The sequence below is a fragment of the Panthera pardus genome, unplaced genomic scaffold (genome assembly GCF_024362965.1).
Source record: "Panthera pardus isolate Hobbes unplaced genomic scaffold, ASM2436296v1 HiC_scaffold_1, whole genome shotgun sequence".
Lineage (NCBI taxonomy): Eukaryota > Metazoa > Chordata > Mammalia > Carnivora > Felidae > Panthera > Panthera pardus.
Window position 1 is genome coordinate 11345583 of NW_026526654.1, and position 27031 is coordinate 11372613.

The 27031-nt window shown below is 52.9% G+C and overlaps 1 protein-coding gene across 1 annotated transcript; it reads left to right on the forward strand.

Moving 5' to 3' along the window:
• The first annotated feature begins 248 nt into the window (after positions 1-248).
• RAB20 (RAB20, member RAS oncogene family) lies at positions 249-26706 on the forward strand. The gene is made up of 2 exons (XM_019443907.2): positions 249-754; positions 25660-26706. The coding sequence occupies exons 1-2, from the start codon at positions 583-585 to the stop codon at positions 26190-26192; spliced, it is 705 nt and encodes a 234-aa protein (XP_019299452.2). The 5' UTR covers positions 249-582; the 3' UTR covers positions 26193-26706.
• Positions 26707-27031: the final 325 nt, after the last annotated feature.

Consider the following 27031-nt stretch of genomic DNA (forward strand, 5'->3'; position numbering starts at 1 on the left):
GCGGGGCACCTGCGTGGGGGAGCAGCTCCCCGGGCTCCGCTTCTGCGGCGGCGAGCCGCCCGAGCGACCCCCAGGCCGCGCCCCGCCCCAGCCCCGCCGGCGGGACCCGAGTCCGCCGTCCAGCGCGGCGGCCGAGGGCGGGGGGGCGCGGCCAAGGCGGGGGCGGGGTCAGGGGCGGGGCCGGGAGGGGCGTGGACGTGACCAAGGGGGCTGTGACCACGGGGCGTGGCCTGGGGGCGTGGCCGGGGCGGGATCCGGGGGGACCCAGACGGGTGCGCACTGCAGCGGTCTGGAAGCCTCAGGTGGGCGCCTGGTTGCGTTCCCCGCTCCTGTCCAGGCTCGGACACGTGGCTCCTCTCTCGCCCTCCCAGGCGTCTGAGCGGGAGGACCCCGGCGGGTCTCCGCAAGTTCGGGGTCCTCGCGAGCCCTGGTCCCCGCGAGTCCGGGTTCCCGCGAGTCCGGGTCCTCGCGAGTCCCGGGTCCGAGCGATCTGGGGGCGGCGGCCAGCTGCTCCAGCGGCTCCCGGGGCACACGGGCCGGACGGGCACGGAGAGCAGGAGACGGGGGCCTTCCTTCGGGAAGATGAGGAAGCCCGACGGGAAGATCGTGCTTTTGGGGGACATGAATGTGGGCAAGACGTCGCTGCTGCAGAGGTACATGGAGCGGCGCTTCACGGACACGGTCAGCACGGTGGGCGGTGCTTTCTACCTGAAGCAGTGGCGCTCCTACAACATCTCCATCTGGGACACGGCAGGTGAGGGTCGCCGGCACCCCCCGGGGCCACTGTCTCGGGGCTCTGCGGAAGAGGTGCTTCCGGTAGGAGAGAAGCATCCCCCAGGACCGGGGTCTCCTAGGGCAGGAGTCCCCAGGGCAGGGTTCCGGTGCAGAGTCCCGCCTTGGCACGACATGTGACCCCATCTGGGGGGGGGGGGGTTAGACCCCTAGTCACAGTGCGAGGCCGCCCTTGGCCCTTCTCTGTCACTACTTGTTCTGTTTTGCTGGCGGGGAAACCGCTCAGCCACTGGGTAGGTCTTAGGGACAATATAGGTGACTTAAAAGCACCCCGGGCTTCGAAGAGAGAAGCCCCTGTTGTCTCCTGAACCTATGGTGGCGTCTGGCTCCTGAGCCCCAGGGTCCTGTGCTAAGCCTGCTAATGGTAACAATGGTAACCAGGTTCTCATGAACGTGATCTCATGTGATATCCATAACAACCTTGAGGCCTGAGCAAAGCTGGTAAATTACCCCTTCTTTATAAAAGAGGAAGTTGAGCCACCGAGCATTCCCTGCAGGGTTTGGGGAGGGGGAGAGCAGGAAGCAGGCAGAGCTCAGGTCTCTCCTGGGAGTCCTGAGCACATCTGCATTTCCCACCACGGGAATCATCTGCTTGATATCAGTGCTTGGGATGAGCTGGTATCTGCCATGGAGGGGTTTGAGGTAGTTTTCTGTAGAAGCATTTTTAAGAGAAGTAATGAGTTATTTTTTAGTGCATGTAGCGTTTGTGATTTTTCCAAAGTAGGGATGGGGGTCTTGATTTAGGCTTTCAGTTTGTTAGCCCTGCAAAAGTTCACTGGCAATTATAGTTATTGCTGTAGTGGCTATGATATATATAATATATTGCTATAATAGCCATTACGATAGAATTTATCTCCTTCTCCATGAAAAGGAACAGAATGCTTGAAGTAGGTAAAGGAACTGTAAATAGGATGGCAAATTTTCAGTGAGCGCACCTTCTAGAAGCCTGAAATTTGGAGGTCTGACTTTTTTTTTAGGCCAGCACTTGAAGAAGTGATCAGTATATACCCGCAGCTCCTGTCTAGAAAACTTAAATTAGTAGCTTGGGCGCACCGTTCTGCTAAGTGAACAAACTTAGAACTAGTTTTGTGTTTAAAATGGAATTCATGAAGTCAACCCATGTGCATCTACCCTTCTCCCTCCATCCTGCGTTTTCTCTTTGAAATTTTTTTAATGTTTATTTTTGAGAGAGAGCGAGAGAGAGCGAGAGAGGGCGAGCATGAGGAGGGGAGGAGCAGAGAGAGAGGGAGACACAGAATCCGAGGCAAGCTCTCCGAGCTGTCAGCACAGAGCCCGACGCAGGGCTCGAACCCATGAACCGCGAGACCGTGACCTGAGCAGAAGTCGGAGGCTCAAATGACTGAGTCACCAGGCGCCCCTTCATCTGCAGTTGTTTCTTGTTGTTTCTTGTGTATTCTGGCGGTTAATGTCTGACTAATCGATTTGCAACTGTGCTGTGGGAACAGTCTCCCAGGTACGAATGTCCCGGTCCCTGCTCTTCTCCAGCTCCAGGCTGCAGGGAGGCTCCGAGGTCGTTTACCTAGGCTGACTTTCTAGCACTAAGCGCTGGTAGGGACAAAACACAAACTCTGGAAGTCAGATCAGTTGAAAGTGACTTGTCTGTCTGGTGTGCCGCTGGCCCCTCAGATCCTTCAGCTGACTGGTCGTCATTGGTGTACAAGAGGATAGCGTGGGACTGGTGTTGCGGTCCCACACCGAGAAGCCCTGTAGCGGCTGCTGTCAGAGGCTGACCCTAACCGTGTGGCGTGGGGTCTCTGGGACGGGAGCTGACCTTTGGTGTCGAGCAGGCGTTCCCGGCGTCAAGGGTGTATGAAGTAGCAAAGTGATTTTGACTGGCCACTTTCTTCAGCGACCAGGACGTGATGCAGCCGGAATCTTGAACGCCGGGGGATTTTGTAAGACAGCAGATGTCATGTCCCAGACGTGCCGTCGGGCTCCCGGGGGCGGCGACTCATTTCCTGGCTGCCGCTTTCTTGTTCCTGGAACTCAGCGTGAGCTCCGTCAGCCTCCCGGGGCAGTGGGGGTGGCCGGGCCGCGTGTCCACATTGCTGCCCTGTGTACACAGGCGTAGGGTGACCGAGGCTGGCGTTCAGCAGTGACACGGGCCATCTCTGTGCCTGGCACCCCAGCCACTGTGGGGTTATGGGCAACTTGGAAGGAGATGCCCACATGGGTAGAGTCCAGGTACCTTTCCTTTATCTTTGTTGAATTCTGAAGGGGAGGCTACTTTCTTCCTCCTCTTGCCTTGTTCTTGAACTTCCTCTCCATTCCACAGACGTCCTTTGTTAAAGTTGTTCACTTTACTTTTTGTAACCAAGGCAGAGGATAAGGACCCACTGGAGGCTGGCTGAAGGGTGCCCTTGGTCACAGGAGGCGGGCGGGGTGGAAGTGTGGGGTGTGCGGGGTATCAGGACACCCGAGGGTAAGGCTGAGAGTTGGGCTCGGAGAATCTCACTCTCGTTCTTTCCGACAGCGAAGCACCTGGCGGCTTGCAGCTGGAGAGGGGAGGGGAGATGCGCGAGGCCGGTGAATAGGTCATCTTACTCAGTGACACAAGAGGCCTTCGGAGAGGGAAAGATCACTTCCAGGTTAGGGACGGGGCAGTGGAGACCGGCCGAAGCTGAGAAAGGTCCAGACTTTGGTCCTGTCCAGGCGCCCTGCATGCATCGCCTTGGCCCTTCCTCACTCTGACGCTTGCCTGGTCGGGCAGACAGAGGTGAGGCTTTCACTGCGAAGGTTGGGTGAGTCCTGGGAGCAGAGGGCGGTTGCCCGGAGACGAGAGGCGCCCCCGCAGAACCGCCACCACTCTCCTCTCCGTCATTTCTTTGCCCCGTCTGAGCAGTCTGAAAAGACGTCGCCCGTCATTCAGCAAATGTAAACCTGGCCCCTGCTACAGGCCTGGGGCCGCTGCTTCCGCGGGCCTTCAACCCCAGAGGAGGAGGTGGGGCACAAGGAAATGAGTGGCATCATTTCACATCTGGTTATTGTCTTGAAGAAAACACAACAAGATGGGGAAGCGACCGGTGCGCCCCAAATAAACTGCACCCGCAGGGCCCGGGAAGGCTAGACGCCCCTCATTTATTCCTCCCTCAAGGCTGTAGTCCCTGGAGGGGGGCCATGCGGCTCACTTTTGCACCCCCACCCTCTGTCCTGGGAAGACAGAGCACCTAGTCCCCTTTCCTCCACCTCCGGGGAGCAGCTCCCATTTCCATCTGAGCTCCCACTGCTCACACGCTTACCGTCCACGTTTCCTCCTGCCGGCTTGCGTGGCCTCCACAGATGACACGGGTGTTCTCTACCCTCCCTGCCTCTCCGAGGCCTCCCCAGTGGGGCTGGCAGTAGCCGTGTCCCTGCGGGTCTGTGCCAGGCGATGCGGGCTCTGCCGTCTTGACTTCTTCCAGCCTCTGCCGCTGCCCGGATCCGGAGCCCCGCCAGCTTTGTCACAGCAGCCACTTTGTCACGGCACCGAGTCTGCTCTAGGATTTTACTGCTGCTCCGACAAGTGCCACCCACTTAGTGTCTTAGAGTACAAGGCTCAGAAGTCCTACCTGGGTCTCACCGGGCTGGAACCCAGGTGTCTGCAATCCGCGCTCCTCTCGGGAGGCCTTGGGGGAGGGTCTGTCCCCTCCCCCTTTTCCAGCTCCTGGAGCCTGCCCCCTCCCCCCCAAATTCCTCATCTTCCACTCCCAAGGCCAGTGGTGTCTGTCATCCTCGCTGGGACCCTGACTGTCGTGCCCCCTCCCACATTTAAAGGACCCCCGTGATTTACCCTGGGTTCATCCAGCCAATCTCTCAGCTGGTTAGCAACCTTGACCACCCCCCACCCCCCCCACCCCCCCCACCCCCCCCCACCCCCCCGGCCATGTAACTGAACATAGTCACAGGCCCCAGGGGCTAGGACTTCTTTGCCAGGGAGGGAGGCTGTCATCCTCTGCCGGCCGCAGCCCCTGACCACGCGTGTGATTTGGTGGCTCTCCTCTCTCTCCACCTCCTTTTCCTCATCTATAAATGGGGACAGTTGTAGCACCCGCCTAATGCGTTGTTAGGAATCAATAGGTTAATATTGGCAAAGTGCTTGAACAGCATCTGGAATGAGGAAGCACAGTGTTCGTGTTTAATGAGTAAACAGCTATCCAGTGCTGCGCGCTTCTGGCCACGATTACCACTGGCAAGCATGTCACCGAGGGACAAGAGCGGCTTGAGTGGGCCCCCAGTAAATAATTCTGCACTAAATGGAGAGCTCAGAGAGACGGGGATTCCGAGCAGTTGGTGTTATGACGATAGCTTCATACTATATAGTGTGACTGCTTTGTTCTTTTTTCTCTGGGTTTCCTTGGCTAATTGGGATCTTTTGTGGTTCCTGATAAATTTGAGTGTTTTTCCTACTTCTATAAAAAAATGTCATTGGAATCTTGACAGCGATAGCATTGAATCCAAAGGTGACTTTCGGTAATAGTGACATTTTAACAATATTAATTCTTCCAGCCCATGAACACAGAGTGCCTTTCCATTTATTTGTGTCTCCTTCAATTTCTTTCATCAATGTCTTGTAGTTTTCATCCCAGAGATCTTTCATGGCATTAAATTTATTCCTAAGGATTTTATTGTTTTTTTTTAAGTCTTTTTTTTTTTTTTTAAGGGGCACCTGGGTGGCTCAGTCAGTTCAGTGTCCAACTCTTGGTTTTGGCTCAGGTCGTGATCTCATGGTTCATGTGTTCAAGCCCTGAGTCAGGCCATAGCTCACCCTCTATCTCTCTGCCCCTCCCCTACTCTCTCTCCCTCTATCTCTCTCAAAGTAAATAAACATAAAGAGAATAAAGTCTTTTTTCTTTAAGTTTTTATGTATTTTGGGAGAAAGAGAGAGATTGAGAGTGAGTGCATGTGCAAGCGGGAGAGGGACAGAGAGATGAAGAGAGAGAATCTCAAGCAGGCTCTGTGCTGTCTACACAGCCCAAACCCTGGGATCACGACCTGAGCCGAAATTAGGAGTCAGATGCTTAACTGACTGAGCCACCTGGCTGCCCCTATTTTATTGTTTTTGATGCTATTGTAAGTGGGATCAGTTTATTTCTTTTTCAGAAATTAGTCTATGGAAATGCTACTGATTTTTGTATGTTAATTTTATGTATTGTATTCATTGACTGGATCTCACAGTTTTTCTGGTTGAGTCTTTAGGATTTTCTCTTTATAAAATTAAGTCACATGCAAACTGAGGCAATTTTACTTCTTTCTTTACCGTTCTGATACTTCCTATTTCTTTTTCTTGCCTAATTGCACTGGCTGGCACTTCCTGAACTGTGGTGAATAGGAGGGGTGAGAGTAGACAGCCTTGTCTTGTTCCTGATCTTAGAAAATAAGCTTTCAACCTGTCAGCGCAGAGTGTGATGTTAGCTGTGGGCTTGTTGTGGATGGCCTCTGGCATGTTGCGATGTGTTCTTTCTGTGCCTAATTTTGTTAATGATTTTTATCATGAATGAATGTTGAGTTTTGTCGAGTGCCTTTGCTACGTCTATGGAGATGATCATCTGATTCTTCTCTTTCATTTTATTAACGGGACATGTCCCATTGATTGGACTACCCTTGCATCCCAGGGTGGCAGTTGGTTTTAAGATCATTCTCTCGAGGGGCGCCTGGGTGGCTCAGTTGGCTAAGGGTCTGACTTTGGCTCAGGTCATGATCTCAAGGTTTGTGAGTTTGAGCCCTGCATCGGGCTCTTGGCTGTCAGTGCAGAGCCTGGAGCCTGCTTTGGATTCTGTCTCCCTCTCTCTCTCTCTGCCCCTCCCCAGCTAGTGCTTTCTCTTTGTCTCAAAAATACATAAAAACATTAAAAAAAAAAAAAAGAACTTTCTCTCGAATAGCTTCAGTGCAGCCCAGGAGAAGATGTTGCTGTCCTGGGTTATGAAGTCATGGTGCCTATGACGTTAGCTCAGAGGTCTTGGCTGCCTGTGCAGAGCCCAGGGCCTCGGCCCGGTCTGAAGGATGGGGTGGCACACAGTGAGGATGCCAGGTGAGTGCGCCCTCCTTGAGGACCGTGAGCCCCCGTCATTTTCCTTCCACTCTGGGTAGAAGCCACGGCCCCCTACCCCCACATTTAGGCAGCTGCTCCTACATCCGGGGAACTGTGGCAGGGATGCTTGTCCCAAGTGAGGTGGGTTCAGGTTGGAAAAGATGGTGGTGCCGTGGATGAGCCCGAGGGTGGTCTCTGGGACAGGGACCGCACCGTTGCTCATCCTTGATACCTTGGACTGGCCTGTGAGGGCCATGCGGTTTGGACAGCCTCAAGGGATCGGTGCAGAGCAGGTGCACAGCCTGTGCAGAATGTGGAACCCACGGTGGAGGACTCAGATCTCAGCTGAATCTCTTACCTATTCCCGCCTGCTGAGTGGTTTTGGTGGTCCTGATACCCTCTGCCCAACAATTGGTATTTGTGTGCCGGGACAGCATCTGGGGAGCTACATCCGCTTCCTGTGGATGAGCAGACCGACTGGGCCCTCCCTGGTCATCATGAATAAAGTTTTATTGGCACACAACATGCTCTCACACTGTCCTGGTAGAGCCCCGTTGTTGCAATAGACACCATGTGGCACCGAGAGACGAAAGTGCTTACCCCCCCGCCCCCCCCCCCGCCCCCCCCCCCCCCTGCAGAAACTAGGCTAACCCCCCGTTTCTGTCACCTTGAGCGCAGACTGCTTCTCTAAAAGTCTTTTCTCTGGTTGCAGAGACTCCCCACAGAGTCGCGCATTTCGCGGCGATTGAGGGAACCCTGATCAGTTCCACTCAAGCCGCGGCCACGCTTCCCTGTGGGTCCTTCTCGGGGCTAGATGGGGATGCGGGTGGGGTCGGAGGTGAGCTCCACGTGGGCCCTGATAAAAAATAGCTCTTGGAAAAATAATCTTAGTTTACATTCGAGATCCGGAAGTCACACCTGCAAAGCCTGTGTTGTGGGGGAGCCCGTATCTTTGGAGGTGGATCCGCGTCTATACCGCTACCGTGCACTTTGAGTGGGCGCCCTCCGTGTGCACGGCCTCTTGCGCAGAATGCCTGTGTTTTCTCGATCAGAAACAGTGGCCTGAATATGAATGTGGGTACTAAGACAGGTGGAAGGGAGCCGACCCCGGGTTCAGCAGGGCAGACAAAGCGCCATTGTGCTGAGTGACTCCAGAGCACAAAGCGAGCCTGTGAGCAGTGCGCGCGCTGGGAGTCAGCCCAGAGTCCGCCTGGAGGGGGCGCCGAGGACTCTGGGGGTGGGAGAGGTATTTTCGGCTGGTTAGTGTGGTGTCCATTCAGGAGAATTTAACTAATTCAGGTCAACCATGCTCGTTAACTAAGCCTGATCGCATCTAGCATCTCTGGAAGATAATTCCAGGCTTTATCATTTCAACTCGGACTTGCCTGTCCTCTTGCTTTGTCGGGACTTCACATAACTTCCCTTTCTGTGAAGAAGAAATCTTACACACAGTTGCCCACATGTGTACAGACACACAAGTTTAAAGGGCCGTTCATTCTTTTTTTTTTTTTTTAATTTTTTTTAATGTTTATTTATTTTTGAGACAGAGAGAGACAGAGCATGAATGGGGGAGGGGCAGAGAGAGAGGGAGACACAGAATCGGAAGCAGGCTCCAGGCTCTGAGCCATCAGCCCAGAGCCTGACGCGGGGCTCGAACTCACGAACCGTGAGATCGTGACCTGAGCTGAAGTCGGACACTCAACCGACTGAGCCACCCAGGTGCCCTAAAGGGCCGTCCATTCTTAGAGGAATGGCTTTGTCACCTGCTGACAGATTTTCCCGGTCCTGCTGTCCTGTGCCCGCTGGCCGAGGAAGATCCCAGCATTCATTTCTTAATTTTTTTTAATGTTTATTTATTTTTGAGTGAGAAACAGAGACAGAATGCAAGGGGGGCAGGGCAGAGAGAGAGACACACACAGACACACAGAATCTGAAGCAGGCTCCAGGCTCCAAGCTGTCAGCACAGAGCCCGACGCGGGGCTCAAACCCACGAACTGTGAGATCATGAGCTGAGCCGAAGTCAGATGCTTAACCAACTGAGCTACCCAGGCACCCCAACCAGCATTCATTTCAAAGGTGGAGAGAAGGCAGGCCAGCTCGGGATTTCTGGGTCCACAGAGTAACACAGTGGTAGGCTCCCTGGGTTCTCTTTTTGCCTCATTTATCCCAAACTTGGAGCTGAAGAAGCCAGCAACCCAGAAATGCCAAAGGGCACAGACAAAACAAAACAAAATTAAAAGCCTGTTCTTCCACCAAAGGATCAGGAAAGGGGTAGCCTAGTGAGGCAGACCTTTTCAACAATAACTGTTGTACTCCAGTCAAACACTCAGAAAAACCGGGGCACCCCCATCCCCATCATCAAGGTAGGAGCCGGGCTCATGTCCCCACCAGCTGCTGAGGAGCCCTCCCCACCGTGTGCCGGTGGAGGCTGCATGGGGAGTCTGGACTTCTGCCTCCACCGGCCCCAGTCCCGGCCCCCCCCCCCCGCCCCCTGGTCCCCCACTGCTGGGGTGAAGGATCCAGCTCAAACGGGAGATTTAAGTGAGACCCAGTATCTCATAGCATAAGACAGAAATGTCCAGTTTTCAATACAAGAGCCGCTCTTTGTACAAGCACCCGGAAGATCTGTAGCAGAGTCGAAAGCAACAATCACTGGATGCCAGTCCAGAGCTCACATAGATGGTGCAGTGACCAACAAGGACTTTAAGGTGGCCGTCCTAAGCATACTTCGGGGAACAATCCGGAGCCCTTAAACCCAGGAAACAAAAACAGAGAGCCTCAGCAGAAACAGATTTAAAGGAGACCCAAATGGCAATTTCTGAACTGAAAAAAAATGCGATAACCCAGATAAGAAGCTTAGTGGATGGACTCAGCAGCCCAGCGGAGGGGAGAGAGGAAGGAGCCGCGAGCTAGAAGACAGGGCAGCACACAGCACCCAAGCTGTACTACAGACAGCAGCTGGGGGAAGTGAGCAGAGCGTCAGGGACCCGAAGTCCTGGAGAGCCAACACTGTGCCGTCAGAGTTCTGGAAGGAGAGGAGGGGAGTGGGGTGACAAGGGGCCACCAAGGGAAGAAATCTTGGAAGCAGCCGGAGGGGAAAACAAATCAGAATGACAGCCGGTGTCACATCAGACACCATGGTGTCAGAAAGAGGTGGCTTCTGTTTTCAGGTGCTGAAAGTGAAGATGCAGAATATTGACACATAATTCTCGTCCGTTGTCAGTCCCAAACAGTGACTCTGGGAAGACGTGGTTCTTTAAAAAAAAAAAAAAATTTATGTTTATGTTTTTTTTTTTTTTGAGAGAGAGAGTGTGAGCAGGAGAAGGGTGGAGAGAGAGGGAGACAGAATCCAAAGTAGGCTCCAGGCTCCCAGCTGTCAGCACAGAGCCTGACACAGGGCTCGAACTCACGAACCTTGAGATCGTGATCTGAGCCGAGTCGGATGCTTAACCGACAGAGCACCCAGGCACCCTGGGAAGACTTAATTTCTGTTGCGTTTGCACCAACATTGACTTGGGACTTTTAACTTGTCCTGTTCTTTAAGTTATACCTATAAATGCTCTTTCATACTTAATATGCTATTTAGGCAAACCTGGGATGTCCCCCCCCCCCCTTGAATTTTAAAAGCTTCTGGCTTTGTAGTTTAAACATTGGCAACAAATTTTGTATAGATAATAGCTTTGGTTTTTGGCAAAATTGTCCTGGTTTTGTTTTATTTTTTAGTAAGGCTTATTTTTTTTTTAAAGTTTATTTACTTATTTTGAGAGAGGGAGAGAGATCAAGAGTGAGCAGGGGAGGGGCAGAGAGGGAGGGAGAGAGAGAATCCCAAGCAGGCTCCGCGTTGTCAATGCAGAGCCCGACGTGGGGCTCGAACCTCCGAGCTGTGAGATTATGGCCTGAGCCCAGATCAAGAGTCGGACGCTTAAATGACTGAGCCACCCAGGCGCCCCTTTCCTATATATTCTTCGAAAGTTCTTAATTTCATTAATTAACAGCCTTTACAGGCGTCAAGAATCCATCCTGGGGTAGAGTAACAGTTACACCTCCTACAGGAAGCCTTTTTGTTCAGGTTATACCAGAAACGCATGCCTGTATTTGAAAGTAAACGTTCAGGAATAAAGAACAGATCGAATGGCATGATTTTGACACTGTGTTGGCCCATGAGCTACCATGGGCCCTTCAGGGACCCCGTGTCACCAGCCTCCCTGAGATGAGGCACCATCACAGATTGTGGCCAAATAATTGCTGCTTATGTAGCGCTTACTATATACGCCAGGGCCGTTCCCAGCTGTGTGTGTAGCGCTTACTGTATACGCCAGGGCCGTTCCCAGCTGTGTGTGTAGCGCTTACTGTATACGCCAGGGCCATTCCCAGTTCTGTGTGTGTAGCGCTTACTGTATACGCCAGGGCCATTCCCAGCTCTGCGTGTGTAGTGCTTGCTGTATATGCCAGGGCCGTTCCCAGCTGTGTGTGTAGCGCTTGCTGTATATGCCAGGGCCGTTCCCAGCTCTGTGTGTGTAGCGCTTACTGTATACGCCAGGGCCGTTCCCAGCCATGTGTGTAATGCTTGCTGTATACGCCAGGGCTGTTCCCAGCTCTGTGTGTGTAACGCTTGCTGTATACGCCAGGGCCATTCCCAGCTCTGTGTGTAACGCTTACTGTATATGCCAGGGCCGTTCCCAGCTGTGTGTGTAACGCTTGCTGTATACGCCAGGGCCATTCCCAGCTCTGTGTGTGTAACGCTTGCTGTATACGCTAGGGCCATTCCCAGCTCTGTGTGTAGCACTTACTGTATACTCCAAGGTCGTTCCCAGCTCTGTGTGTGTGTTAACCACAGGGTCACAACCTGGGTCAGTCTACACAAAGCCCAGAAGTGGCTGGGCTGGGCAAACTGCCCAGGGTTTCTGCAGTTGGTCACCCAGCCTTGTGTGTCCTTCACTGAAACGACATCTAGTCTAAAGGGACAGTGACCTTGTGAAGTGCTCTGTGCGAGGCGCAGTCTGTGCCTACACACGACGTGACGATGTGCCAGCGTGCCTGTGAATGTGGACGCGGTGTTGCACCCAGCAGTGTTAGGATAAACATATCTCCGGGGCCGCCGGGTAGGGGGGTGCTCAGTCGGTTAAGTGCCCGACTTCAGCTCAGGTCATGATCTCACGGTTTGTGGGTTCAGGCCCCATGGCGGGCTCTGTGCTGACAGCTCAGAGCCTGGTCTGCTTCTTATTCTGTCTCCCTCTTTCTCTGCCCCTCCCCCCACTCGTGCTCTGTCTCTCAAAAATAAATAAACGTTAAAAAAAAATTTTCCAGCCTTTGGGCCACGGGTCTCAGGACAGGATTCGTGCATCAGCAGGCCTGTCATCCACTCTTTCCCACGGGGAATCTCCCGAACCTCGTACACCTGTTTTCATGTCTGAGATGGCACTCTCATTTGTACCGAGCCGGTAGGCAGTATAGCGTTCGATCTGTCCTTGAGACAGAGGTCCCGAATCTGTCACTCCCCTGACTCAGCGGTGCTGTTTCTGGGCAATCTTGTTCGAGAAGGGCCGGTGGGACGCCTGCTGGGCACCGTGGGCCCGTCAGCCTCTCTTGGTGACCGTCCAGGTCTCCGTGTCTGGGTCCCAGAGCAGGACAAGCACGCCCTGTGGTTTGTGGCACTGAAGGTCATCCCGTCCTGTTGGCAAACTCCCTGGGTCCAGAAGAGCCTGTGTGCCGGGAAGCCACCCAGGGCTGTGCCCCGCACGCGTCAGTGCCTTCCTGTGCCCTCGCTGGAGGTGGAGTTTTTGCTCAGAAACAGAAGGCCGATGTGTGACCGCGCGTCTTGTGGAAAGCCGTCGTCTTGTGGCGTTTCTTGGAGTGACGCGTCCCACCTGAACAGACTTAGCCGTGCCCACCTTTCCACGCACAGCCGCGCTGGCGGACTCAGCAGATTTTTATTTATTTTTTAGCTGAATCAGTTGGGATGCTTTTTAATGAGGATTTGTCCTTTCTGTCTCTGAGTTTCAGTGACCTTGTCCTAAAATTGTGGTAGAGAACCTGGTTTACAGGGTTATTCTGAAGCTTAATGAGGATTGTGGATGGGAGGGGGGGCACACGGTGGGTCCTTCCTTTCCCTGGTGCAGAGTAAGAATGCTCAACCTGTGTAAAGGGGGCGGGGGGCAGGTGGCCAGGTCTTTCCCTGCACCTTTCTAGTGGCTTTTCTCTGACAGGCTAAGGAATGACTTTTGGGATTACTGATGGGTGTGGTTTGAGTTGGACATTTAATTTTCATGTATTTTGCCATATGTTGACTTCCAGCTTCAGCTGAAGACCAGACTATCACTGTTTCCACGGAGTCAGATTATCCAATAGGAATAAAGAATTAAAAAAATGGTAACAATTTTGGCCAAAGTCCAGGTATGGTAATCATTAATTGCTTAAACATGAAGAATGGTGGATGTAAAGAGGCCCTTTTCTTAACATTAAAGGGCTTATTTTATAGTCTCTTACTGGGCCCTTTTCACATATTGCTTTGTACTTGTTCTTGGGGGGGTGGTGGTGGTGAGGGTTTTGTTATCCCCCCAACTTTGTGCTGACTCTCAGTTCTGTGCTCGTCCGAGCTCGAGGAGTCCGGTGTGGCCACCGCCAAGCTCCCTCTCATTCTGTGTCCCAGGCTGAACACTCGGTTGGTGTGAACCGTCCATTCACACACCCAGTCAACACTGCGCACCTGCTCGGGGGCTAGCAGTGACCGTGGTGGTCTTTCCTCCTGGGAGCTGAGTCGTGGAGAGGGATGGTGGCTGACAACTTTGTGCTTGAAGGAAAGGGTGGGTTGGTGGAACGGCACTGATCAGCCCCGGTTTGGACTTGAGGGTGTGGTGGCTTGTCCCCCGTGGAAAAGAGAGTTCTGCCTCCTTTGCACATTAACTGCCTCATCCTCTGTGTCTTTCTTTAACGTGCATCCTGTGTTACGCAGTGTTCCCATTGTGCGTCCTTACACGACTGTCTTCTTGGCGTCTTCAAGACCTCTGTCTGCCTCCCTTATTAAGTGAACTAAATAACTAAGTAAAGAAATAAAGATCCTGAACGTATATTTACTAAATTCAACGAACTAAATAAAGATCCCAAACGTATATTGACTTTTTCTTTTTAAAAGTAAGTTCTAATGCCCAACGTGGGCCTGAACTTATGACCCCGAGGTCAAGAGTCGCATGCTCCACCAACTGAGCCAGCCAGGCACCCCTATATTTACTTGTCCCCCCAAATTTTTATTTAAATCCAAGTTAGTTAACATACCATGTAGTATTGGCTTCCGGAGGAGAACCCAGTGATCATGTCTTACATATGACACCCAGTGCGCATGCCAGCAGGTGCCCTCCTCAGTGCCCATCACCCTTCTAGCCCATCCCCCACCAGCTCCCTCCAGCAACTCTCAGTCTGTTCTCTGTGTTTAAGAGTCTCTTATGGTTCACCTGCCTTGCTCCCTGCCCCCCGCATATGTTCATCTGTTTTGTTTCTGTTTACTTTTTTTTTTTTTAATCTGTTTGGGAGTCATGATTTTGCCCTTCCTTGAAAATTGCCTTTTAACATGTTTCAGAGTAGAAATTGCTTAAAAAAGTGCTTGACCAAATATCCTAATGCTTTTCCTAACAGAATTTAGAGGCCTGCCCTTGCCGCTCAAACCCTTACTGCCTGGCATTTTCTTACACAGACCAGTCATTCTGCTGCTGGTGTTAGGAGCAGCTGACTTCTTGGGGGCCCTTGAGCAGCTGTGTGAGCGCTCTGGGCCTCTGCTTCCAGATCTGTGAAGTGGACACCCAGATAGTGAGGAGAACAAAGTGCCCGTGTGTGCATGTGTGGGTACATGCGTGTGAGTGCATGTAGGTGTACGTGTATGTGTGCATGCACGTGTGTATGCACGCATGTGTGTGCACGTGTGTATGTGCACATGCTTGTGTGTGTGCACGCACGTAGGTGTACGTGTCTATGTGCATGCATGCGTGTGTGTGCACACGTGTAAGTGTGTGCAGTGCATATGTGCATGTGCGTGTGTGCACGTAGGTGTACATGTGCACACGTGTATATGCATGCATGTGCATGCGTGCACGTGTGGGCACATGTGCGTGCATGCATGTAGGTGTATGTGTGCATGCCTGCGCGTGCACAAGATGTTCTGCCTGCACTTGGAGTGAATCTCAATCGAAGTTTGAACTGCTCTCACAGCAGTTCTCAGAGGGAGTGAGACTTGGTTAGCAGAATCAAGGACACTGGTCAGGACACTGAGGCCCCTGTGTCAATAATGGAGCACAGAGGAAGCAGTTCTCCTAAACCACAAGAAGCCAGACTGAGTGGAGGATGTTTTAAATGCTTCCTGAGTTTATATCATAACTAGAACTTACCTTTTTAAGTTTATTTATTTATTTTGAGAGAGTGCATGTGCACATGAGCAGGGGGAGGGGCAGAGAGAGGAAAATCCCAAGCAGGCTCCTCGCTGTCAACGCAGAGCCTGATGCAGGGCTCAAACCCACAACTGCGAGATCACGACTTGAGCCAAAATCAAGAGTCGGACTCTCAGCCAACTGGGCCTCCCCGGCACCCTCTATCCTAACTGGAACTCTTCTGCTGTGAGGATCTTGCGTTATGAGTAGCTGGGAACAGTGTGTGATTCACCTATCACAGGGCCTTGTGAAGTAGCAGTGTGGTCCCCTGCAATTGTAGAGCATCTGAGGACACTTTGTTCCCACTTTTCAAAGCGTGTTGACCTACTTGCTTAGCTCTGCACCTTTTCCACAGCAGCTGCGGAAGCACATTCCAAACCGAATTTTTTCTAATCTGATAAACTCTGGTTGGTTACCTCGTAGCCCAGGTCCCTGCTGCTCAAGAGTGAAGCTCTAACACCTGGTGAGTGGTGCCTTTCAGCTTTCCTGGGTTGAACCCCCTGCAGCCCTCTCCCCCTCCCCCTGGGGAACTAGGACCGGGTGCAGAGTCTCAGGAGAAGGCACTGGAGGGGTGGAGTGTAGAAATGGCAAATGCAGGTTTGAGTTGCATCGTTGGGTTAAAACTGTATCTGGTCCTGGGTTGATGAGAGCTGCCCTGGATCCCTCAAGGTTTTACAGTCTTGCTTCCCAGAGGGAGGTCTGTGGGCTGGAAGAATCCAGCAGAATCCAGGCCCCACCGAACCTCTTGATTCAGAATCTGCATGTAAACCACATCACCAGGTGATTCTTGTTCCAGGTGGACAAGAATTACTTTGTGTTTGCTGCAGCTACTGTAGAAATGAGCTGTGAAGGTACAGACAGGCAGGGATTCGGCCATTTGGGTTTTCCGGTGTTCTTAGTAGGCGCTTTGTTTTACGTACAGTTCTATGTCTCTGTCCATCTCTGTCATCTACCTATGCTCTTTCTGCCTATCCTCTCTCTTTCTCTAAGTATAGACAATTTTTCTTAAAACTTTTTTTTAATGTTTAGTTATTTTTGAAAGAGAAAGAGACAGAGCATGAGCAGGGGAGGGGCAGAGAGAGAGGGAGGCACAGAATCCAAAGCAGGCTCCAGGCTCTGAGATGTTAGCACAGAGCCTGACGCAGGGCTCAAACTCAACAAACCTTGAGATCATGACCTGAGCCAAAGTCAGACGCTTAACTGACTGAGCCACCCAGGTGCCCCAGACAATTTTTCTATTGTGGTAAAATACACAGAACAGAATTTATCACTTTAATCAAGTGTATAGCTTGGTGGCACTGAGTACATTCCCATTGTTGTGCAGCCACCATCATCTCCAGAACATTCTCCTCTTCCCGGCTGAAGCTCAGTACCCATTAAACACCAGCCCCAGGCCCCCTCCCTCTGGCCCTGGTGGCCCCCCTTCTGTGTTCTGTCTCTATGAATTTGACTGTTCTAAGTAATTATTTAGAAGTTTTACGTTTATGTACACTATAATATTCTATTTAAATATTAAACGAGCTCTAACAAAATATTTCAATGTGATTGATTTCAAAGGGCTTTTGCACCGTTCCATGGGTGAAATAATTTCCAGGAACTCCCAGGTTGACCCGCCACCCGCAGAAGGCATTTCTGGTTTACGGTATCTGTCAATGAATAATGTACTTTCCAGGGACTTCTGTGAGAACATACCCAATCTGTTGAGCAAGGGATAGCTAGAGGTTGTAAACATCTAGCTGTAAACATCTATCTGGATTCCTTAGAATTGCTCAGAAAAGGTTTAATGTGCTTCCCTCGGGATGGAATTAACAGAAAAGCAATTGTTCTCTGCTGTGTATTTCTCAGAGGACTTTATATTACGGAGAAGAATAAAACGTTGTTCTGGATCGCAGAGCTGTTAGACATAACTGGGGTATTTACTGAATGGGCTACTCTAGATAAGAGGCTATTCTAGATAACTTGATATTTCGAGAAAGCTCTCTATAAAGTTAAAGAGTTTTCTTCATACGCTGTTTGCAGTTGAGTCTCGACTTTGAAACAAGTTAAAACTTGCTTTAAAAAATCTGAAATGGGGGCGCCTGGGTGGCTCAGTCGGTTGAGCGTCCGACTTCGGCACAGGTCATAATCTCGCGGTCCATGAGTTCGAGCCCTGCGTCGGGCTCTGTGCTGACAGCTCGAAGCCTGGAGCCTGTTTCAGATTCTGTGTCTACCTCTCTCTCTGACCCTCCCCCATTCATGCTCTGTCTCTCTCTGTCTCAAAAATAAAATGTTAAAAAAAAATTTTTAAAAATCTGCAATGATTTTAGTCCCCTGCTTTAATAACTAGAGAATTTAGCAAATAATTGAATTTTTCTTTTTTCTTTTTTTTTTTTTTAATTTTTTTTTTTAACGTTTATTTATTTTTGAGACAGGGAGAGACAGAGCATGAACAGGGGAGGGTCAGAGAGAGGGAGACACAGAATCCGAAGCAGGCTCCAGGCTCTGAGCTGTCAGCACAGAGCCCGACGCGGGGCTAGAACTCACGGACCGCGAGATCATGACCTGAGCCGAAGTCGGCCGCCTAACTGACTGAGCCACCCAGGTGCCCCAATAATTGAATTTTTCTTTGTTAATCTCACTCTAAGAGTTAATTATCACAGGACAACAGAATATCTGTTGGAGGTAAAAGAGATTGGATTAAATATGTTGGTATGTGAGAGGTTTTTATTAAAAGCTAAATCTGTTACGTAAGTGTATTTTCTTTGGAATTGCCTCTTTTTCGTAATATTAGATTGCTAAAGATCATATCTTTATTTGAATTACTTGGTTTTATTACTGAATTATTTTTAGTACACTCCTGTCGGAGGAGAGTGAGGTAATTTGAGAATTAAGCTCTAGTTATTATTATATAACCTTAGTAGTTATTTCAGAAAGCCCAGTTGGTGAGTCACAGACAGAGGATTAATTTAGGTGCAATTAATTATTTGGTTCACTTGGGCATATGACACGTTCGCTGTTTTTGGTTGTCTTCAAATTATCAAACAGAAACAACAGAAATGACACGCGTGCGGGTTTGGGTAAAAGCACAACGTGTGTAAACAAATTCATTTTTCTGAAACACCCTTCCTATGCCCCATATGTTGTTATTCTATTAGTTGGAAATCATTGTGGGTTTGGGCAAGATGAAAACGCCTCCTGTAACAGGCTCGGGTCTTTGTCTTTAAAATGCTATTTAATCCCTTCTTTTGTTGGTGTAATTTATTACTTGGTGTTGGGCTTTTAATTCTTCCTTCTGGCAGAAAAAAACCCCATTAATATGGAGTGGGGTTTTTTTCCTTTTAAATTCCTACTCTTTGATGTCCAGCTGATGGCTATTGGCTCGGGTCTTTCCCTGCAGTTTCTGGGAGGTTCTGTGAGCAGACGTGTGAGCGAGACCGGGCTTCGCCCTGCCCGTGGAAGGGCCTGGACGGACAGTGCGCGGTGGTCCCGTCTGTCTGAGAACAGTAGACGGTTCATTCCCACCCGTCCACACTGCCTCCTGGCTGGGAGGGAGCGTCTGTCCCCCAGGGAAGCCAGTTCTTCAGATGCCGGTGTTTCACTTTTTGTGCTTACCTGGCCTCTTTGGGGTTGCTCGCTTTCTGATAAGAGGATGACAGAAACCACCCCGTTGTTTCTTCTAGATTTTGAAACACTGGCATTCTTTTCTCGAGCCCTGAGCCTCCCCCTGAGCCATGCTCGTGTAGGATTTGGAGCTGGCTCCTGGGAGCGGGGCCTCTGGACCCTGATGGCCGTGGCCCCGGCCCGCGTGCGGTGCCCGCAAGGTGACCGAGCATGTGCAGGCTGTGTGCAGTGCCCACAGAGGTAGGTGCCGTGACAGTGTTGCTGCTGGGGGTTAACACCCCGTGTTGTCGCATAAGGGCCCGAAGAACACGTGGCCAAAGCAGCCCCCCACTCAAAGGGTCTCCGTCCCCTGACCTGACCCTCTTCGGATGGGTCACGTGTGCTTCTGATGACAGGTGTCGGTACCGCTTCCCTCGTGGTGCCTCCAGGTGGATAAGCGTTAGTGTCTCGGCGGTTACCCCCTCTTCTTTCTCGAGTTTCTCCAGCAAGACGGGCAGCCGGACCGGGGTGCGCGCTCTTTCTCCGGTCGATCAGATCAGAGGCCCGAGGTCCTTCCCAGAGCAGCGTCCGCTCGGGCTCAGCTGCGGGATGTGTTTTCAGGAAGCCGGCAGATTTGCTGACCTTGCTGGGGACGCTCCATGTGCGTGGGCTGGGGCACGTGCAGTCATTGCCATCGGAGCCCTCCCGTCCGCTTCTCCGCCGTGGGTCACTGCAGGGCACAGATGCCCAGTTTTTCTCCTGTGCGTGGAGGGGGCGGGAGAGGCCCCCGCACGTGGGTGTGCTTTGGTTCCGTCTGTGACTCCTGGCCTCTGTGAGAGGCGAGGCCTCGGCCCGTGGCCCCGTGGCCTCCGTGGACCGAGTCCTATGGCTGCCACACGCTGGGCGGCTTGCAATTCCCGGTTGCATCCCCGTCCTGGATGAAGGTGTTCTGGATCCCGACTTTGGAAACCCTGTCTTTCCCGTGTTTACTGTTCGGGTGTTGAAACCCAGGCAGGGAGGCTGGTGTGTTTGTGGGTGTCCACTCTGTCTCACAGGCAGCACAGGGGCTCCCCTGCTGGGTCTACGTGTAGCGAGGGAGGTGGTGGGGCCCGGGAGCGGGGCGGACCGTCCTCAGCAAAGAGGTGAGCCGTTTGGGTCACGGCGACCCTCGCCACTGCTGGGAACCCCTCTCAGGACACTTCCCCTTTTCCTGTGGACAAGCGGCCAGTGAGCCGAGAGAATTCCTTTTTACTTTTTTAAGTTTATTTATTTTGAGAGAGAGACAGAGCGAGCGAGGGAGGGGCAGAGAGAGGGAGAGAGAGAATCCCAAAGAGGCTCCATGCTGTCTGGGCAGAGCCTGTCGCGGGGACTGATCCCACGAACCGTGAGATCATGGCCTCAGCCGAAATCCAGAGTCAGATGCTTCACCGACTGAGCCACCCAGGAGCCCCCAGATTCTTTTTTCTCCAGGAACTTTCGGTCTTTGCTCTTAAGGCCTTCAACTGATTGGGTAAGGCCCACCCAAGTCACGGAAGGCGATCTACTTAAAGTCAGTTGATTGCAGATCTCAAAAAATACCTTCATGGCAACATGTACACTGACATTGGACCACGTAACTGGACACCACAGCCTGTGGCCAAGGTAACCACACACAGGTATTGCGGGGGTGGCAGACTGGAGCCTCTGCGTGGACAGTGCGTCCCTGGATGAAGTGTCCTTGGGTCTTCGGTGCGTGTATACTGTAGAGGCAGCTGCGCCCGGCGCTGGCCCCAGACGGCCAGGCCCTCTTCTCAGCCCGGGAGGACACATGCTTCCTTTTTCTCATTGCACCAGAAGAGCTTTAAACGTCTGTGCTTTTGTGAACATTCCTGGGGGTAGCTGTTTCCACGGGCCATTCTCCAACCACACTCACAATCCGTTCAGGACAAATAAATAAACTAAAAAAAAAAAAAAGAAAAAGAGAAAAGAAACAGCTTTCTGATTCTCACATGTTAGTGACTGGCTTTTACTTGACTGTCACCTCTGGCTGCACGTCACATGTGCCAGGGAGCTTCTGACAGGATATTGGTACCAACCCCCCCCCCCCCACCCCGTCACATCCTGTTTTATGGGCTCTGGGGTGAGGGGCCCGAGCATCACTATCATTTTGGAATTAATGAAGCAGTACATGCACATGTTTCAAACGTGCAGCCCGCGTCGCAGCATGATTTCTGACGGCCACACCATGCGTTCAGTTGCTTCCGACCGCGGAAGCAAGAACGAGACTGTGTTCAGGGTAAAAAGGGTGGGCGGTCACCTGGCCCCAGGACGGCTGCAAATAAAAGCGAAAGCAATAGAGCAGTTTGTGTCCTGTGGTCCAGAGGCTGCTCGGGATCCCTGCGGGCCGCTCGCCGACTTGTGTCCCCGGGGCTGCTGGTGGGCGGAAAAGCTCCGCTGATCCCACGCGGCAGCCACGGGACGAGGTGCCCCAGAACGGGAGAAGGCCATCTCTGAAAGTAAGGCTCGTCAGTAAGACAGGGTAGGGGACTGGTCGGCCGCCAGAGTGGCCAACAGGCCCCGGAGACAGTCTGTAGACATGCTGATGAAGAGACCAGGATGCGGGGGCCTGGGAAGGTGTTTATCCTTGGGTGGGCAGGGCTCTGACCCTCCGTCTATTTAAGCAGCACCGACGCGGGGCTTGGCGGGAGCAGGTGCATGTCTAGGTGGTTCCTGTCCCGGTTATGTCCTCTTGCACGGCCGCCCGCTGGTGGGACTGCCCGCGTTCCAGCGATCGGAACAGAGGCCCAGCTACTTGCCCAGGGTCATACTGTGGGGCTGTGAGTGCGGATAGTCTGTGCTTGGAGCCACGCTCTCCCACGGCTGGTTAGACCACAGACTGCCCCGTACCTGGGCTCCCGGCTCCTGCGTGCGTGGGCCCCTTGCTGTGCTCTCTGGTCTCAGTTTCTCCCTCTGTAAAATGGGGGGAGGGGGAGGCCCCCTTTGTGCGGTTGCTGGGAGGACCTCGTGGCTGTGTCCACTGTCCTCATGCCGACCCCGCTTTCTCCCGGTCACTGCCCCTCCCCCTGTCCCCTGCCCCCAGGTCCTGGCTGCCACCGACCCCTACTTGGAGTCCACCAACCGGTATTTGTCCCGTGACTGGCTTGTGGCCCTTCTGTGTTCCCTGCAGCATTATTCACAGTCCCTAAGGAATGGAAACACCCCAAATGTCCTTTGACAGATGAATGCATAAAGAACACGTGTCTGTGCGTACAATGGGAGATTATTCAGCCTTAAAAAAGAAAGGGTCTACATTATGTGAGTATGTGGGCGAATGGGAGTGATTTGCTTCACGGACAAGCCAGGATTCCTGGACAATCACACGCGCTCCCGGCCCCCAGCCCCTGCGGACCCCCATGGCAGGGGCAGCCCCGGCCGCTTCCTGGAGGCGTAGGAGGCTGGGCCCCTCCCCGGACTCCTGCCTCCAGCTGGCTGGCAGGCGGTCTGGCGGGGCCAGTCCAAGCCTGCAGCCTGGCTTCCCACCTGGCCTGCGGTTTGGCCCTCGCTGACCCGCACCCCCCTTGGCTGGCACAGGTCAGCCGCTTCCCAGGCGTCCCCAGAATCAGGCCACAGGGCTGTTAGTTCCTCAGTGTGAGCCAAATAGAGGAAACTCCCGGACTTCCCAGAGCCTCGGCTGTGGAGCTGGCGTAGGGACACAGGCTGGGGCAAGTGGGAGAGAGAGAGAGAGAGAGAGAGGGAGAGAGAGAGAGACACCCGCCTGGTGGCCACGGGAGGGGAGCTTGTGCGCTGCTGGGTCCCGCCGCCCACATAGGCCTGGAGCAGGTGTTTCCCATGTGTTAACGGGAGCCTGACCTCACAGCCCAGCTGCGTTCACAGACCTGCAGAAAACTTACGAGGTCTGGAGTTCAAACACCGTGCGAGGCTCACAGAGCCAGTTCTCAAAGGCCGAGTCTTAGGGAGCCACCCCTTTATCGTTGCTGTGTCTGGATGCCGGAAATGCCGGGGCTCCCGCTGGCACTGGGCCAGGGCTAAATTCAGAACCTCTGTTCCCGGTGCGACTACCCCGTGCCTGTGTGGGCACCGCACTCTTGTGACCGCCTACCCGCCGTGGATTGTGTCTAAGCCAGAATGTAAGGATTTCGGGTACAGAAACCGCTCACTCGAAAATTCTTTGGTTGCCAGGCCGCCACACTCTGTGTCTGCGTTGGCTCCTGGGCGAGTGGTTGGGTGATCAGAACAGCAGCTCTCGTCTCCTCTCCTTTCAGGCTAACGTTTGGGATTCTTCCATTCTTACTTCCTTCATTACTCTGAGTTTTTTCTTGGTGTGTCCGTATTGTTTACTTTTTTAGTTTTTTAAAGGCAAATCAGACATTTTTGTCTGGAAAGGAAAAGTATTTTCGGCCTGGGCTCAAACACAGTTGCCTTTTTGTCCCCAGTGAAGTGCGTAACAGACAGACAGACGGTCCCCCCGGGATAACTGGAATGCCCCTTCACTCTCCCCTCCTTGGCCTTGTGGGCTCTGGCATGTCGGGCTGGTCACCTCTCCTGTTGGAAGATCTCACGATGCCCGGATCGTTCTAGATGATTAGTGTCTGAAAGGAGAGTCCTAGTCAGTGGTGATGGTGGGGAAGCATATCTTTCTTTTCTTCTTTGTTTATACATTAAAAAAAATTTTTTTTTAACATTTATTTATTTTTGAGACAGAGAGAGACAGAGCATGAATGGGGGAGGGGCAGAGAGAGAGGGAGACACAGAATCTGAAAGAGGCTCCAGGCTCTGAGCCATCAGCCCAGAGCCCGACACGGGGCTTGAACTCACGGACCGCGAGATTGTGACCTGAGCTGAAGTCGGACACTCAACCGACTAAGCCACCCAGGCGCCCCTGTTTATACATTTTTAAAAATGTTTGTTGATTTTTGAGAGAGAGAGACAGCGTGCAAGCAGGGGAGGGGCAGAGAGACAGGGAGACACAGAATCCGAAGCAGGCTCCAGGCTCCGAGCTGTCAGCACAAAGCCCGATTCGGAGCTTGAACTCACGAACCGTGAGATCATGAACTGAAGTCAGACGCTTAGCCGACTGAGCCAGCCAGGTACCCCCCCTTTTTTTTTTAATTTTTCTTAGTGTTTATTTATTTTTGAGAGACAGAGAGAGACAGCATGAGCGGGAGAGGGCAGAGAGAGAGAGAGAGGGAGACACAGGATCCGAAGCAGGCACCAGGCTCTGAGCTGTCAGCCCAGAGCCTGACGCGGGGCTTGAACTCACAGACCACAAGATCATGACCTGAGCTAAAGTCGGACGCTCAACCGACTGAGCCACCCAGGCGCCCCTCTCTTTTCTTTTTAACTAATGCCTGCTGTTGCCAGTTTTAAAATTGGTTTTTAAAGACTTCTTGACCATCGTCTCCCAGGGTGGGTCCAGAAAGCGACGGGAGAGCACAGCTGAGTTTCTGCCTGTTGGCACGGGGCGTCGTTTCACGGGAACTTGTGATGAGATGATCTGTGTCAGGGCTACGTCGTGCTGATGCTCACGGGCAGGAAGGCTGTTCTGTGGGTGCTGGATTCCAGAGCACACGCCGCTGGTCAGCAGGCAGCCCTGGGAAACTTGCTTTCTGGCACATCTCTTTGACCTTCAGCATCTTTGCAGGGCGGGACACGTCCCTCCAGCCCCTGCCAGACCGGGCCTGGGCGGCACCTTCTCCGCCCCTCCCCCTCCGGATCATTTTGGGGGGACATGTGGGGCCTTGCTGGACAAGAGGGGCGCCCTGGCTTTGGGTCTGGCTCTGTGCAAGGGGAAGTCAGCTGTCAGGTGTAGGTTCACACCGTCTTTCTCAGCAGGCTGCTCTCCACCCGGAACTTAAAGTGAGGCAGTCAAGGCCATTTCAGAATAACTGGGGATTGGGGTGGCAATTGGTTGTGTTGCTTTGGTCATTTAGCTGAATGAAAACAGTGGTTTATCGGCAGAGGACATGTGCTTTATGTGAATATACGTGTGTAGGTAACAACCTGCCTTCAGCCCATGCTCCTGAGACCCCCCGGGGCCAAAAGTTCTTCCTTTCTTTTTTGTCAGGGATCCCTTTCTACCAGGTAGTGTGAGCCCATGACCCTTTCTCTGAATACTGGATTTAAATGCATGCAGGGGCGCCTGGGGGGCTCGCTTTCGATCTAACTCAGGTCCTGATCTCACAGCTCGCGGGATTGAGCCCCGCCTCGGGCTCTGCACTGACAGTGTGGAGCCTGCTTGGGATTCTCAATCTCTCTCCCTCTCTCTCTGCCCCTCCCCTGCTCATGCTGTGTCTGTCTGTCTCAAAATAAACAAACTTAAAAAAAAAATGCATGCAGTAAAATTCAAAGCTTCCCTTGGAGACCAGGCTTCCTGTAACAGCCTGTCCAACAGCTGTCGTTCCAGAGCAGGGGGTGGTGCCCCCGGGTCCCTGAGGGCCTGGACACTCACTTCTTTTTATTTTATTTTTTAGTGTTTATTTATTTTTGACAGACAGAGAGAGAGAGAGAGAGAGAGAGAGAGAGACAGAGCATGAGCAGGGGAGGGGCAGAGAGAGAGGGAGACACAGAATCCGACACAGGCTCCAGGCTCTTCGCCATCAGCACAGAGCCCGAGGCGGGGCTCGAACTCACGAATCGCGAGATCCTGACCTGAGCCGAGGTCGGATGCTCAACCGACTGAGCCACCCGGGCGCTTCTAGGGATGCTCATTTCTTTGTGCACGCCAGTGTCTCCATCAGGCCCAGCTCCAGCCGCACCTGCATTCGGGGTACGGCTCCCATCGTCCCTCTGGGGTTGCCGACCTCGGACAAGAGATAACCTGCCTGTCTCTTTTCCTCTTCCTGCCAGGGCGGGAGCAGTTCCATGGCCTGGGTTCCATGTACTGCCGGGGAGCGACCGCGGTCATCCTCATCTACGACGTCAACCACCCGCAGAGTCTGCTGGAGCTGGAGGACAGGTTCCTGGGCCTGACGGACACAGCCAGCACTGACTGCCTCTTTGCCATCGTGGGGAACAAGGTGGACCTCGTCGAGGAGCCGGCTGCAGAGGACCAGGAGAAGGACGGGAGGGGCCCTGGGGTGGCTGGGCGTGGCGGCGAAGCACCCAAAGCACCCAAGCAGGTGCAGCCAGAGGACGCGGTGGCGTTGTATAGAAAGATCCTGAAGTACAAAATGCTGGACGAGAAGGATGTGCCGGCCGCTGAGCAGATGTGCTTTGAGACCAGTGCAAAAACCGGGTACAACGTGGACCTGCTGTTTGAAACCTTGTTCGACCTGGTGGTGCCTGTGATCTCGCGGCACAGAGCCCAGGGGCCACCGCAGACCGTGGACATCACCAGTTATAAGACGCCCAGACAGACCCCATCTGGGTGCTGTGCCTGATGCATGGGGGCGCCGAGCCCCGGGGTACACGATCGGCCAGGGGATGACCAGCGCGGTCGGAGGGTGGGTGGAGAGCCCAGCGTGTTCCTTAGTGGGGCCGCACACCAGGAGGAGGTCCCGGGGCCAACGCCAGCTGGTGGTTTTGCAGCCGCTGGGAATGGTCCCTTGGTCTGTGTCACTGTGCCGGGAGGTCGGGGGACAAGCGAATCCCTTGCAGAAACCACTCTTCTGAGCCGAGATGCCCAGAGACCGCTGTCCCCTGCTGCCTCTTCCCTAACAACCTGGCCTTGCCGGAGGCCGTGGCCGGGCTTTGGAGGGCACCCGGTGTGGCCCCCGCACCACTTTTATGTTGTTCTCAGACATCAGTGCCTCCTGGATCCTACCATTTGGTACTTGTGTCCTGAGGTATCACGATGATTCTGGACATGTTAGCTTCTACGCAATCAGGAATCCCTGCTTCGACGTGGGTGCAGCCGAATGAGTGCGCGTATTATTAAAAAGGATTATAGGAAGACCCTTGGTGTGGAGTCTGTGTTGATTTAGACTTTATTTTCACTGCTGGTGGGCCCCTTGCCGGGGCTCCTGGGAGGTGGCTGTGAGCTTAAGGTACTTGTCTTTCAGGGCGCCTGGGTGGCTTAGTCGGTTAACCGTCTGACTTGACTTCGGCTCGGGTCATGATCTCATGATTCGTGGGTTCAAGCCTGGAGTTGGGCTTTATGCTGGTGATGCGGAGCCTGCTTGTGATTTTCTCTCTCTCTGTCTCTCCCTTTCTCAAAATAAATAAATAAACTTAAAAAAACAATGGGAGTATCTCAGCCAGCTGGGGCCGCTCGTCTCAG